Genomic DNA, 16235 nt, shown 5'->3' with positions numbered 1-16235 from the left:
TCACACCTTCGATGTACCTGGCTCATTTTTAAACAAAACTTTTTCCTTTGATTCTGTGGGTTTTGAGGTAAGTGAGTCGGTCTTTTTTGTGCTAGATAATTCATCCTCCTCTACCTCGAAATCTTTGTAGGGTTGGGAAGTCGGAGAAGTCGGAGAGCGCACCTCGATGCTCTGATAGCCAGTGTTGGTAAAACCTTGTTTGTAGTATTTTTGGGTCACCGGGTAGTTGCTAGTCGCGTTCCATTTCTTCATTTCCGGGAACGGGTCTTTGAGGAAAAGGCGCCATCTGTATTGTCTATAAATGAAAATGCCAATGACTGCCACCAGCACCAACAGAGCCAGGATACCAAGAGTGAGACCAACAATCAGCGCAATGTTTCCTGCTCCTGGTCCGTAAAGCTCTTCAGCTGGAGGGGGAGAAACAATAGTTAGCACGTGAGGGAAACTGTTAAGGTGTGTGGTTAGCATATCTGATTGATAGAGACAAAACTTACTAAGCTAGTTATCTACCTTGATTTGTTTATCTTAGAAAAACGTTTTAATGTATGCATGTATATAGGTGAAATGTTTCAGGTTTCAGCAAAATATCGTCAACGGTGTGTCATATGTCACGTTTACTGAAAAGTACAGGGAATCTCCGGTATGGTAAACGTGATGTTTTGGTTATCTTCAGTGAAGATTGATTTACACAAATGTTATAGTGACCCACAATATAAAAAAGACCTCAGTGGGGCCTCTAATCTCCTTATTTGTTACCAATGTATCCAGGAGTTCTATCATTTCAATAATAACTTACTAGTGCACGCGTTCTCGTCAGACCCGTCCCCACACTCCTTGTAGTGATTACACCTGAGGTCAGAGTTCACACAGAAGCCATTACTACAGGCGTACTCCGTTGAGGAGCAGGATCCTGGGGATAATGGAAAAAGAAATGTGTCAATACAAAACCATTCAGAGCACCAGCCATTTTTTTCAAGATAAACATTGAAACCGTTTTGTTATGAATTCCCATTTTTTTGTCTAAAATCGGAACACCTCAGGATACATGCATCTCTATGAACGTTATGCCTACTGTACCAATAATGTATCATTTTCATCATGATTTTGGTGGCTGTCTGAAAAATGTAGAATTTTACCATTATACACTTCCGAAAGTATGATCGCGAAACCCATCAGGACAGCACTGGAGTCCGTCACGAATTCAATGGTCATTTGGCTTCCGGTGGAGACCAGGTTGCTAGGTATTGTGGAACCACACAAAGGTTCTGAGTTGAGAACTGTAGCCGACACTGAATTTCCATCGTAAACATTGACATAGTCTAGACACGTACCACTAGACTTCGTCTCCAGGTCGAACCGACTGTGAGAGAAAACGATTACAAACTATAGACCAGAAAAATCTGGAGAAATTCAAAATCAACGAACTAGTTCATGTATTACTCGGAAATTAACTACAACGAACAAATAAACAACGGTATGTTACTGTAGGCTTTCTCTACTGTCCACATGGTTTCGGTTCAAAAATATTCTATATTTATGTCGCTGATGCAATCTTTGGAAAGAAATTGTAATATTGCAGAATTAAATACTCGGTACGTAACATCAACGAATGAAAGCAGACACAAATAAAACCTAGTAATAACAAAATACAAGTTTATACGGGAAACATACAGAAATTATTTTTTATATAAAACTCATCCTAAATCACATACGGAATTATAGAAGATCAAAGAGAACAAATTAAACGTTCTGTTCGGGAAAATCCATACCTAAAAACAGCAAGTAGGTTATAGCGACCGTCGGATACACTGGCGGTGAAAACACAGTTCATATCATTACTGTAGACCAGGGCAGAACTCGACTCCACCATCCTGGATTTCGTCACAGTCACACCCATAGTGGTACAAGAAGCTGACATGTAATCTGCAAATTCAGAAATTATATCAAGATAGCTTGACAGCCAATGGGGCCGAGAATGAAACCAAGGGGCAGCAGAAGACCTGAAGAATATTATTATGTGACTAGTTTGTTGTAATAAAAGACAATATTTGACTGGTTGGTTGGTTGCAAAGACACAACAAAAGTTTCTAACAATAAACATGTGTTTGTTTATATTTACATCAATCGACAAAACCTACTTTCGGAAATAGGTTTTGGCAATATTATAAATAGAGATCGAAATGGTTAGTAGCACTTTTGGACATAAATTTAATGGACTACGTATGGTTTGGACCATCTTGACATAAAATTCATCAAATACAAGGCCTTTAGCCAAACTTTGAAAATCCAGTTTTTGTCATTTTCAATACGTCTTGGTCACACTATGAAAATACTTATTAAAACATACTGAAATTGGTCTGATATAAGGAAATTTAAAGTCAAATTTTGGATGATTTTCTCTTAGAAACTGTATAGTACATTCTTGAACAAATTCTATATCAAGAGAGAATATGCAAGTCTTTAGGATAAATGTTAAAAAATACACTCTCTGGTTTCTTAGTGTAAAATCATGCAAACACTCGACAAAATTAACGAAACGTTCACGAGTGCACATAATTTTATATAGTTATCTCCCTTTTATCGACATCTTCGGATGTCTGATTACTTAGGAGAGAGAAAAACAGTGTACACTGAACAAGAACATTTACTACATATTTCACACATATATCCGTGTGCAATATTTTTGTCCACAAGTCAACTTCACGGAAAAAATCCTTATGACATTTGTTACAGCATAGTGTGGGTAATAAATTAATTGGTAACATAGTCAACGACACACCTAGTCCCTTTCATGGGCATTCATAATTACTTGACCACGAAAGGGGCTGTGTGTAGTTGGCTGTGGTAACCTTTCTTTAAGGAAAGGGGAGATAATCAATATGTTTGTGATGATAATCTAAACGAAATGACTGATTTAACTAATGCACCTGAAACTATTCACTTTAAAATCTACAACTTACAGTTGTTTTCCAATTTTTCTGTACTGACCCCAGACCAGATTTTACCCAATATTTTATTGCTTTGTAACACTGGTTCTTGAGTTATCTCATTACCTAGGCTTTATGTTTCCAAATCATCTTGTTCCTGTCCTAGTATTTTGTGTTTAAATATTAATATTACATTTTGCTGATTTCTAGGCTAAAAATCCACAAGTCATTTTGTAGGAAAATAATCACGTCCTTTTACAATGGATTCTGACCGTTTGATAGCAATACTGAGTCAAGTGTTCCGGTACAGGGAAATTAGACAGAAAACAATGAAGGGTATAGAGGCAGATTTGGTGAATAACTTGGTTTGTTGAAGGTGTGAAATAGGCAGTAAGTCAACTTATTGCATAATGTCTCGTCACTCGGGACTAGCTCAGGTAAAAAAAAAACCCTTGTTACTCGAGAAAGCAAGCAACAATCTATACGTACTGAGTCAGGGTTCCCTGGTATCGAGACAACTCCGTCAGATACAGGTAGATTATAAGGGGGCTGATCATGACAAGATGGAGGTTTTTCACTTCCTCTTACTTTTTGTTCGCGGTGAGAAGTATGCAGTTAGTTATTGTATGATCCCTCATCACTCGAGCGGAAACCCTTGCTACTCGAAAACCACAGAATGATACATCACATATATCGTTATATATAGAAATGTTTAGAGTTAACAACGTGTCCCATTCCACAACACATAGCGGTTACTGGTCTTGTAACCGATCTGTCCTGAGAACTAGGCCAGATGTACAACCGCACACCTGTACAGATTATGGTATGTGCATGTGAGGGTGTTTAACATAGCAACGAAAAAGGAGAAAAATGTAGGACTTTCCTATTGATCTCTATCAGCGATAGTAATACAGAGAGGACAAAGCATTCTGTGACGGGTGTTTATAATTACCTATATCAAGTGCCAGGCCGACTGCGAGCCAAGTAAGCCCTACCAGCGACCGACATATTTCTTTCTTCACATCCATGTGAACACGTTAGATATTCACTGAGAATCCTTGAGCAACATTACTGTCGTCTCGTCTTCTCGGACGCCATGTATAAATCATTGACGATTTACGCTCATTGTTTACAAATGGCGGCCGCTCCTTGGCAACCTGCCACATTACCTGTCGTGTCATGACTCCAGACTGATCTAAAGGTGTGAACAATAAAGAAAGTTATAAACTGATATAAAATCACAAATGGTTGTGTGAATTGTCAAGTTCGCCGGGTACGCCTTGGTCTGTTTGGTACATTATCGATATACTGTCTGTTTAAGAAGAAATAATATATTTTTAGTGTTTATATGCGTAGGTAGGAGAATTAATGTCGCCGTGCTTTCGCAAGCTTGAATTTGACCTAGGTCTGATGTTAGATTGGTCAAAATAAGTTATTTCATTTAACATACATGTGTACTCATTTGAGATACAACAAATACAAGTACTTTTTCAAATTTTAAACAAACCTTTATTTTTTTAAAACAGTACTTTCCATATTAAATAATATATTATACACCCCTTTTTAAACAAGGATATCCATTTCAAACACTTTATATTTTGAATAACAATATCTCACTTTTTCTTTAAATGCTTTTCATTTCAAGCAAAACTTCACATTCTGAATAATTATGCAGATGTAAATATTATTCCGTACATTTGCCCGTGACTGTGCAATTTTATACAAGTATTTCATATCTCTCAATGCAGACAGAAATAGTGGACACAAGTTACTGGCAGCTGGCTATGTGTTTTATTGTAGAAGGTCATGGACATCAGAACCGGGGAACAACTGAGACACATTTTCAATAACGTAATGACGAATTCCATCTCACAGCAATCCGGAAACTACACCACCAAAAATAACAGAACAAAGCTTAAAACAGGGAAATCCGTGTTTATATCGCTGTCTTTAGAGTAACATGTTTATATTATAAAATTTATCTAACATTTTCCAGTTTGTTTTCAGTATGGTGACAACCATGTGTAAATCTGTTGAGTTACACGTGTATATTATAAAACAAGGAGCGCAAAAATAAAATGTCTTATGTCTCGTCTTATAAAAAAAAATCATAAATTGAAAATTCATCATCAGAGGAACTTAATGAACTCATGTGGGAATGGTTTCAACGGATGCGTGCACAGCACATTCCTGTCTCTGGACCAATGTTGTAGGAGAGAATTCTTACCTACGCACAAGAACTTTGAATCACTGACACTAACTTTAAGGCATCTAATGGATGGTTGCAGTGATTTCGGGAGAGACATATAATTTCATTTGCTAACATCTGTGGTGGAAGTGCTATTGTTTCTCCGGATGTGGTGTCAGAATGGAAAGACAAGCTGCCAGACATTATCTGTAGATATGATGCTTGTGACATTTATAATATGGACGAAACTGGCCTTTTCTTCCGGTCCTTACCTGACAAGTCATTATGTGTTCGAGGAGAGGAATGCAAGGAAGGGAAGAAGTCAGAAGGACAGAATCACATTCGTTCTGTGTTGTAACCTAGAAGGCAACTTTGAGAAGCCTCTTATCATTGGAAAGTCCTTAAATCCCCGTTGCTTCAAGAACATTAGGCCTGCTCAACTTCCTGTTACCTGGCGTACAAACAAGAAAGCTTGGATGACCGGTCAGTTATTCAGGGAACGGGTAACAGATTTGGACAGACGTATGAGGCTCGCTCGTCGCCACATCCTGTTATTCTTGGACAACGCCCTCTCTCATCCAAGTTTGAAGCTGACCAACATCAAGCTTGTTTTCTTTCCTGTCAACACGACTTCTGTTCTTCAGCCTCTGGATCAAGGCATTATTCAGACAGTGAAAGTTGTAAACTGTAAAAGGCTGTTCCGTTCTACCATCGCACGTCTAGGTGATGGAAATCATCCTCAGGAAGAGACCTTCGCGAAAGGAATAACTATTCTGGATGCTATACGATTTGTGAGTGGTGTTGTCAATGATGTAAAGAAGGAGACTATAGTGAAATGTTTTGCGAAAGGTGGTATCAGTGTTAGTGATGTTGCTGTTGTTGAGACAGACTGCGACACCCCTCAAATGTGTTGTATTGTGTAATATATTGACTGAAGGGGATTGTGTAATATATTGACTGAAGGAATATGTTTGTAAATTATGTGAAGATTTGAAAAAAAACCCATTAAATTCCTATTGAACTTAAAGTTGATTGTTTTCTTTTATTCATTGTTAACATTAATAAATATACATGTATATTACAATATAGATTAACACAGGTATATATACATAAATAATATTTTGTCAATTCACCAATTTTACCTGTTTAACATTCATTTAATAAATTTCAACATTTTATATACAGTTAATCAAACTTTAAGTTATTATTGTTGAATAATACACATGTAAATTACTTAATGATATATATATAGTCTTTATTTCAAACAGAGTTGCGGTTCTTGGCGGTCAATCTGATCCACCTCACTATTAAGACCACCTCGATATTAAGACCACTTTTGTCCAGGCCCCAAAGCGATCTTAATAGCGAAGTTTCACTGTATATAACTTTGAAAAATCATTTCATACCTTCTGATGCGATAATACAAAATATTTGACCTGAGGTGATGGACGTTAAAACACGTTATCATATGTAATTCTGGACGTAAAACACGTTATCATATGTAATACTGGACGTACAACACAGTATCATATGTAATACTGGACGTACAACACAGTATCATATGTAATACTGGACGGACAACACGTTATCATATGTAATACTGGACGTACAACACAGTATCATATGTAATACTGGACGTACAACACAGTATCATATGTAATGCTGGACGTACAGCACAGTATCATATGTAATGTTGGACGTACAACACAGTATCATATGTAATACTGGACGTACAACACAGTATCATATGTAATACTGGACGTACAACACATTATCATATGTAATACTGGACGTACAACACGTTATCATATGTAATACTGGACGTACAACACATTATCATATGTAATACTGGACGTACAACACATTATCATATGTAATACTGGACGTACAACACAGTATCATATGTAATACTGGACGTACAACACAGTATCATATGTAATACTGGACGTACAACACAGTATCATATGTAATACTGGACGTACAACACAGTATCATATGTAATACTGGACGTACAACACAGTATCATATGTAATACTGGACGTACAACACAGTATCATATGTAATACTGGACGTACAACACAGTATCATATGTAATACTGGACGTACAACACAGTATCATATGTAATAATGGACGTACAACACATTATCATATGTAATACTGGACGTACAACACAGTATCATATGTAATACTGGACGTACAACACAGTATCATATGTAATACTGGACGTACAACACAGTACCATATGTAATACTGGATGTAAAAGATGTATATAATATATGGTATATTTGATTCATAGTACACTGGTTTGTTGGCTGGGTTTGTCATCTTATGAACAATCAGGGTCATCTCCAAGAAGAAGCAGCATGGAGACGTTATCATTGAACAGTATACGAGAGGTTCGTCACAGGATATTCATTGTAATTGGAGTAGTGTCTTCCCCCAAGACACAACCATATCACAGAACGACTCAGCTCCCTTGAAGAACCACACACTGCCGGTAGAGGTTTTGGATACCAGTTAGTGTAATGATCAAATCTACTTTACACATAGTGTAATAATGACCATATACGCCAAAACGACACTCCAAAAAAAGAGCGGATGGTGTTTTATATCATTTCCTCGTTCTAATGCAGTGATAACTCATTTTTCTGTAAATTTCTCAATTTAGGACAGAAAACTTGGTCATTGAGTGAATGTTTGTAATATTCAACATAGAATTATGTAACAAATGTACCCACAAGAAAGGAGGTTATTTGAGAGGTTATCAACTCTGGTCTCCTCCACCACCTTACTCTGGTCACCTCCACCACCTTACTCTGGTCACCTCCACCACAATTCACTGGTCACCCTCATCACCGTACTCTGGTCACCTCCACCACCTTACACTGGTCACCTCCACCACCTTACTCTGGTCACCTCCACCACCTTACACTGGTCACCTCAACCACCTTACTCTGGTCACCTCCACCACCTAACACTGGTCACCTCAACCACTTTACTCTGGTCACTTCCACCACCTTACTCTGGTCACCTCCACAACCTTACTCTGGTCACCTCCACCACCTTACTCTGGTCACCTCCACCACCTTACTCTGGTCACCTCCACCACCTTACAGTGGTCACCTCCACCACCTTACAGTGGTCACCTCCACCACCTTACAGTGGTCACCTCCACCACCTTACATTGGTCACCTCCACCACCTTACTCTGGTCACCTCCACCACCTAACACTGGTCACCTCCACCACCTTACTCTGGTCACCTCCACCACCTTACATTGGTCACCTCCACCACCTTACACTGGTCACCTCCACCACCTTACATTGGTCACCTCCACCACCTTACAGTGGTCACCTCCACCACCTTACACTTGTCACCTCCACCACCTTACTCTGGTCACCTCCACCACCTTACTCTGGTCACCTCCACCACCTAACACTGGTCACCTCCACCACCTTACTCTGGTCACCTCCACCACCTTACATTGGTCACCTCCACCACCTTACACTGGTCACCTCCACCACCTTACATTGGTCACCTCCACCACCTTACAGTGGTCACCTCCACCACCTTACAGTGGTCACCTCCACCACCTTACATTGGTCACCTCCACCACCTTACAGTGGTCACCTCCACCACCTTACACTTGTCACCTCCACCACCTTACTCTGGTCACCTCCACCACCTTACTCTGGTCACCTCCACCACCTTACACTGGTCACCTCCACCACCTTACTCTGGTCACCTCCACCACCTTACTCTGGTCACCTCCACCACCTTACACTGGTCACCTCCACCACCTTACAGTGGTCACCTCCACCACCTTACATTGGTCACCTCCACCACCTTACACTGGTCACCTCCACCACCTTACACCTCCACCACCTTACACTGGTCACCTCCACCACCTTACAGTGGTCACCTCCACCACCTTACAGTGGTCACCTCCACCACCTTACAGGGTCACCTCCACCACCTTACAGTGGTCACCTCCACCACCTTACATTGGTCACCTCCACCACCTTACAGTGGTCACCTCCACCACCTTACACTGGTCACCTCCACCACCTTACTCTGGTCACCTCCACCACCTTACTCTGGTCACCTCCACCACCTTACACTTGTCACCTCCACCACCTTACTCTGGTCACCTCCACCACCTTACTCTGGTCACCTCCACCACCTAACACTGGTCACCTCCACCACTGTACTCTGGTCACCTGACTATATTTTTATTGATATTACCGCATTGAAAGGTTACTACCAACTCCTTTCTCTTTTTGATGATCATTTCCGAGAAAAGTAAAACAATTCACAGTACAATATCATCTGTAATGGTTTTAATGTTCAATGTTTTGAATTTTTTCTTTCTCATATAAATTTGCGTTTCGCCATTGATTTGCCCTGTCTGATATATTGTAGTTAACAGCGTTTGACTAAATATTCTTGTGCCTAATTATAGCCAGGCAGATACATCGTTATCAACATATACCTAATACAAGCAAGAGATTACAAAATCGACTACCATGAAATACACTAAGATATCAGACAGGCAGACGTCTGACGCGCAGCACTAGACAAATTATTATCTCTTCTGGTCACATGGTGTTTCAGAAAAAGTTACAATGTCAGATTCATTTCTGATCGCGGTCTTCATCACTAATGCTGTGGCCTCTTTGTACCTATTTCAATAGGTATTGCTTATGCACTGAGAGTATACTACTTTCCAATGTGCATTTACGCTGCAGACAATTTTTCGTTGTCTGTTGTCTTTTTGAGTCCTTGTGCTTTGACTTTTTGAGTCCTTGTGCTTTGACTTTTTGAGTCCTTGTGCTTTGACTTTTTGAGTCCTTGTGCTTTGACTTTTTGAGTCCTTGTGCTTTGACTTTTTGAGTCCTTGTGCTTTGACTTTTTGAGTCCTTGTGCTTTGACTTTTTGAGTCCTTGTGCTTTGACTTTTTGAGTCCTTGTGCTTTGACTTTTTGAGTCCTTGTGCTTTGACTTTTTGAGTCCTTGTGCTTTGACTTTTTGAGTCATTTTGATTTTACTGTAAATTTGTTATGGTTCTGGACAACAGTATTTGATCTGTAGACAACTGTATTATCTCTATAGACAACTGTAATGGCTCTGTAGACAGCTGTTTTATCTCTGTAGACCACTGTATTGACTCTGTAGACAACTGTATTGGCTCTGTAGACAACTGTATTAACTCTAAAGATAACTGTATTTACTCTACAGACAACTGTATTGGTTCTGTAGACAACTGTATTGACTCTGAAGACAACTGTATTGGTTCTGTAGACAACTGTATTGACTCTGAAGACAACTGTATTGGCTGTGTAGACAACTGTATTATATCTATAGACAACTGTATTAACTCTATAGACCAATGTATTCGCGCTGTAGTTAACTGTGTTGGCTACGTAGACAAAACTGGCTCTGTATACAACTGTATTGGTTCTGTAGACAACTGTATTGACTCTGTAGACAAATGTATTGGTTCTGTAGACAACTGTATTGACTCTGTAGACAACTGTATTATCTCTGTAGACCACCGTGTTAGCTCTGTAGACAACTGTATTGGCTCAGTAGACAACTGCATTAACTGTATAGACAACTGTATTGACTTTGAAGACAACTGTATTAACTTTGTAGACCACTGTAATGGCTCTGTAGACCACTGTATTATCTCTGTAAATCACTTTAATGGCTCTGTAGACCACTGTATTCGCCCTGTAGTTAACTGTGTTGGCTCCGTAGACAACTGTATTGGTTCTGTAGACAACTGTGTTTGCTCTGTAGACAACTTATTGGCTCTGTTGTCCATTGTTTTGGCTCTGCAGACAACTTTAATTGCTCTGTAGACCACTGTAGTACCACTGTAGGCCACTGTTTTGACTCTGTAGACTATATTAGTTCGGTTGATGGTTGTTGAAATATCTTGTTTTGGTATATTTCCTCACATAGGTGTTTCTTTTTGGCCCTTCTTTAGTAAAATTGCATCGCGCTATAAAGTCAGATTTCTGAAAGAAAAGACTTGTTTGTGTCAGGTATCAGTTGAATGTTTAAAAACACATTACCATATCATCATTACCTACATTTTTAAGAGGGTCAGCGTGCCATATTGTAATGGACACAAGGGTTGTTTATTATTCTGAAGTAGAATTCTCAACGTCCCGTAACAAAGACACACTGTAGGAAAGGACAACACCATGTACGCTCCCTTTACTTCTCTCCATGGGTGAATCTTTATGAACGTCAGATAACGATATAAAATTCGTGTAGCCTTGTTGTAAGGTATGGTGGTCAGGTTTCCTTTTCAATCCGTCAACTTATATGTTCATAGAAGTTAGATTTTAAGTTACTATTGTAAATGATAAAAGCTCTGTCAACGATGACCGCTTTCAAAGAAGATAGCTAAAGGAGTTTTACAGAGAAGTTTATTGACGTCAAGTTACATTATTTAACCGATTTACATGGAGGATATAAAGAAATCAATTGCGAGGATCGCATCTATTTGTTTATTTATTAATTCTTTCATTTTCACGGATAAGCAAAAGTCGCAAAAAATGGTACCCCAAAAATATCGTTAACAAGCGTTATATAGAGACTTCTCCAGGAGACACGGTACCTTGGTGTGACCGTTATATACAGACTTCTCAAGGAGATATGATACCTTGGTGTGACCGTTATATACAGACTTATCCAGGAGATACCTTGGTGTGATCGTTATATACAGACTTCTCCAGGAGATACGGTACCTTGGTGTGACCGTTATATACAGACTTCTCAAGGAGATATGGTACCTTGGTGTGACCGTTATATACAGACTTATCCAGGAGATACCTTGGTGTGATCGTTATATACAGACTTCTCCAGGAGATACGGTACCTTGGTGTGACCGTTATATACAGACTTATCCAGGAGATATGGTACCTTGGTGTGACCGTTATATACAGACTTATCAGGAGATACTTATCCAGGAGGTATGGTACTTTGGTGTGACCGTTATATATAGACTTATCCAGGAGATACCTTGGTGTGATCGTTATATACAGACTTCTCCAGGAGATACCTTGGTGTGATCGTTATATACAGACTTCTCCAGGAGATATGGTACCTTGGTGTGACCGTTATATACAGGTACCTTGTGTGACGTTATATACGTTATATATCGTTATATACAGACTTAGGAGGTCCATATACAGGAGATACCTTGGTGTGATCGTTATTATACAGACTTCTCCAGGAGATATTGTACCTTGGTGTGATCGTTATATACAGACTTCTCCAGGAGATATGGTACCTTGGTGTGACCGTTATATACAGACTTCTCCAGGAGATATGGTACTTGGTGTGTGATCGTTATATACAGACTTCTTCCAGGAGAGATATGGTACCTTGGTGTGATCGTTATATACAGACTTATCCAGGAGATACCTTGGTGTGACCGTTATATACAGAAAGATATGGTACCTTGGTGTGACCGTTATATACAGACTTCTCCAGGAGATATAGTACCTTGGTGTGACCGTTATATACAGACTTATCAAGGAGATATGGTACCTTGGTGTGATCGTTATATACAGACTTATCCAGGAGATACCTTGGTGTGATCGTTATATACAGACTTATCCAGGAGATACCTTGGTGTGATCGTTATATACAGACTTCTCCAGGAGGTATGGTACTTTGGTGTGACCGTTATATACAGACTTATCCAGGAGATACCTTGGTGTGATCGTTATATACAGACTTATCCAGGAGATACCTTGGTGTGATCGTTATATACAGACTTCTCCAGGAGATATGGTACCTTGGTGTGACCGTTATATACAGACTTATCCAGGAGATACCTTGGTGTGATCGTTATATACAGACTTATCCAGGAGATACCTTGGTGTGATCGTTATATACAGACTTCTCCAGGAGGTATGGTACTTTGGTGTGACCGTTATATACAGACTTCTCAAGGAGATATGGTACCTTGGTGTGATCGTTATATACAGACTTATCCAGGAGATACCTTGGTGTGACCGTTATATACAGACTTATCCAGGAGATATGGTACCTTGGTGTGACCGTTATATACAGACTTATCCAGGAGATATAGTACCTTGGTGTGATCGTTATATACAGACTTATTCAGGAGATACGGTACCTTGGTGTGACCGTTATATACAGACTTATCCAGGAGATATGGTACCTTGGTGTGATCGTTATATACAGACTTATCCAGGAGATACCTTGGTGTGATCGTTATATACAGACTTATCCAGGAGATACGGTACCTTGGTGTGACCGTTATATACAGACTTCTCAAGGAGATATGATACCTTGGTGTGACCGTTATATACAGACTTATCCAGGAGATACCTTGGTGTGATCGTTATATACAGACTTCTCCAGGAGATATGGTACCTTGGTGTGACCGTTATATACAGACTTCTCAAGGAGATATGGTACCTTGGTGTGACCGTTATATACAGACTTCTCCAGGAGATATGGTACCTTGGTGTGACCGTTATATACAGACTTATCCAGGAGATATGGTACTTTGGTGTGATCGTTATATACAGACTTATCCAGGAGATACGGTGCCTTGGTGTGACCGTTATATACAGACTTCTACAGGAGATACCTTGGTGTGACCGTTATATAGAGACTTCTCCAGGAGATACGGTACCTTGGTGTGACCGTTATATACAGACTTCTCCAGGAGATACGGTACCTTGGTGTGACCGTAATATACAGACTTATCCAGGAGATACTTTGGTGTGACCGTTATATAGAGACTTATCCAGGAGATACGGTACCTTGGTGTGACCGTTATTTAGAGACTTCTCCAGGAGATACGGTACCTTGGTCTGATGTTATATACAGACTTATCCAGGAGATATCTTGGTGTGACCGTTATATAGAGACTTCTCCAGGAGATACGGTACCTTGGTGTGACCGTTATATAGAGACTTATCCAGGAGATACTTTGGTGTGACCGTTATATAGAGACTTATCCAGGAGATACGGTACCTTGGTGTGACCGTTATTTAAAGACTTCTCCAGGAGATACGGTACCTTGGTCTGATGTTATATACAGACTTCTACAGGAGATACCTTGGTGTGACCGTTATATACAGACTTATCCAGGAGATATCTTGGTGTGACCGTTATATAGAGACTTCTCCAGGAGATACGGTACCTTGGTGTGACCGTTATATAGAGACTTCTCCAGGAGATACGGTACCTTGGTGTGACCGTTATATAGAGACTTCTCCAGGAGATACGGTACCTTGGTGTGACCGTTATATACAGACTTCTTCAGGAGATACCTTGGTGTGACCGTTATATACAGATTTATCCAGGAGATATGGTACCTTGGTGTGATCGTTATATACAGACTTCTCCAGGAGATACGGTACCTTGGTGTGACCGTTATATACAGACTTATCCAGGAGATATGATACTTTGGTGTGACCGTTATATACAGATTTAACTAGGGGATTTGCGATATCTTTGTAAGTTGGAAAACTTGTGCCTAGTCCTCATGTATCTATACACTTGGCCTTATGTTAGGGACTGTCAACTTCAGAATGAAAATTTTGATCAAACTTTTTGTCCTTTTGTAGAGATATACTTACCCGTATTCCGTGCAGTGTCTTCTTTTGTGTTTAACGATGTGTGCGACCAAGGGAAACACTCTACTTATCGATAACCTGGATTAAACTGTGGTACTCTGTGCTCTAATACAAAAGTTTACTTTGCCATTTAAAACAGCGTTAGCACGTGTACTGGTGGTAAATCATCAAATTCTACTTAAAAAAAAACACTTTAGAAATTGACAAACACGTCCTAGGTATGACAGACCTCGAAAGACTACAAATAAAGATAAAAGTTCTGTGTAGACGGGCAACACAAGTCCCATTCATTACTGTCAACTGCACAGAGAATAGTGCAACTTCAATGTTCGCGTAAGCCAGTGTACCACCCAACAAACGTTTGAACAATACGCGATACATTATACTCTTCTTCTACATTTGTACATAATTTACATAATATATTGTTAACAGGAAACACGGGTCAGGCATGCCTACCCTTTTTGAATTCAGGAGGCAAGGAACCACATCTAAATTTGAATGATGGTTTTCATTTATATTTAATGTGATCACAAAAAACCTAATCGTTGGTGATGGGATCAACATTCTCAGGTCTGTAGGTAAGTAGTTTGTTTACATTAATATAGATAGCATCCTCCCATAGAGAGCCTAGAGTTTGTCACATATCATTATCTTCTATAATTACAACGTTTAAAAATTCTTTTATACATGGACATCGATAGGGCCATACAATGCACTACATCACTTAATGTTTTTATCTGAAATCAGACACAGGAATCCCAGGAATTTCTAATGTTAAATGGCTGCAATCATATACCATTATCACAGTTTTTAATACGTAGAAATAATAAAAAGAAATTGTCAATTGACTAAGTCCACAAGAATTCCTCGCCATATCGCAATATATCTTGTATGTCTAGATGCTCCAAGGAAATGTTTACAGGTCCCTTCTCTAGATCTATCAAGTCTCCAAATTCCATCACAATAAAACCACACTGGTTCCACCAGAGAAATGTAGATCTTATAACAACAACACATTTCCACCTGAATATAAAGCCGACAGTGCCCTACTGACAGATTAACACCTGAACACTTAACCGTAAATCTAAATACATGTAATTCAATACATCATACATCTCGTAAAGTTATAATTTGACAGACGGGTTTCTAAAATGAACAATTTGAGTTTTCTGTTGCTTAATATAAAATACTACTTTGTGACATCACTTATCAAGTTGTATTATCTATCTTATCTGGTGCAGTTAATGCTGTACCAACTGTATACATGTACATGATAAAAGACACCTCAACGTCATAGACCTTGTCCCCTTTATGTAACCCTTTATATAGTCTATGTCAAGGTAATTCAGAAACGGATAGGATACTCAGGTCACTAGGCCTCCGTCGGATAGAATACTCAGATCACTAGGCCTTCGTCGGATAGGATACTCAGATCACTAGGCCTCCGTCGGATAGAATACTCAGATCACTAGGCCTTCGTCGGATA

General features: G+C 39.4%; 3 protein-coding genes across 3 annotated transcripts; 2 read left to right on the top strand and 1 right to left on the bottom strand.

Moving 5' to 3' along the window:
• LOC132559842 (neuropilin and tolloid-like protein 2) lies at nt 1-3955 on the bottom strand. The gene is made up of 5 exons (XM_060224474.1): nt 3880-3955; nt 1770-1923; nt 1137-1360; nt 797-910; nt 1-407 (listed from the first exon to the last, which is right to left on the bottom strand). The coding sequence occupies exons 1-5, from the start codon at nt 3953-3955 to the stop codon at nt 1-3; spliced, it is 975 nt and encodes a 324-aa protein (XP_060080457.1).
• A 1327-nt stretch (nt 3956-5282) lies between these two features.
• On the top strand, nt 5283-6038 carry LOC132559940 (tigger transposable element-derived protein 6-like). Its single transcript, XM_060224579.1, has one exon. The coding sequence runs from the start codon at nt 5283-5285 to the stop codon at nt 6036-6038; it is 756 nt and encodes a 251-aa protein (XP_060080562.1).
• Nucleotides 6039-7844: 1806 nt separating this feature from the next.
• LOC132559930 (mucin-2-like) lies at nt 7845-9302 on the top strand. Its single transcript, XM_060224568.1, has one exon. The coding sequence runs from the start codon at nt 7845-7847 to the stop codon at nt 9300-9302; it is 1458 nt and encodes a 485-aa protein (XP_060080551.1).
• The last annotated feature ends 6933 nt before the right edge of the window (nt 9303-16235 follow it).

Source organism: Ylistrum balloti, unplaced genomic scaffold (genome assembly GCF_031769215.1).
Source record: "Ylistrum balloti isolate Yb309-2 unplaced genomic scaffold, AGI_CSIRO_Ybal_v1 Utg369664, whole genome shotgun sequence".
In the NCBI taxonomy this organism is placed as follows: Eukaryota; Metazoa; Mollusca; class Bivalvia; order Pectinida; family Pectinidae; genus Ylistrum; species Ylistrum balloti.
This window is presented reverse-complemented; position numbering and strand designations above follow the sequence as displayed.

What these genes read in the sequence shown, in the direction of transcription:
- LOC132559842 (XM_060224474.1), bottom strand. Translation starts at nt 3,955, where the DNA reads ATGGATGTGAAGAAAGAAATATGTCGGTCGCTGGTAGGGCTTACTTGG. An exon ending in ACTTTCGGAAGTGTATAATG is followed by an intron (nt 911 to 1,136) that starts GTAAAATTCTAC and finishes CATTATCCCCAG; the next exon opens with GATCCTGCTCCTCAACGGAG. An exon ending in TGACGAGAACGCGTGCACTA is followed by an intron (nt 408 to 796) that starts GTAAGTTATTAT and finishes CTCCCCCTCCAG; the next exon opens with CTGAAGAGCTTTACGGACCA.
- LOC132559940 (XM_060224579.1), top strand. Translation starts at nt 5,283, where the DNA reads ATGTGGTGTCAGAATGGAAAGACAAGCTGCCAGACATTATCTGTAGAT.
- LOC132559930 (XM_060224568.1), top strand. Translation starts at nt 7,845, where the DNA reads ATGTACCCACAAGAAAGGAGGTTATTTGAGAGGTTATCAACTCTGGTC.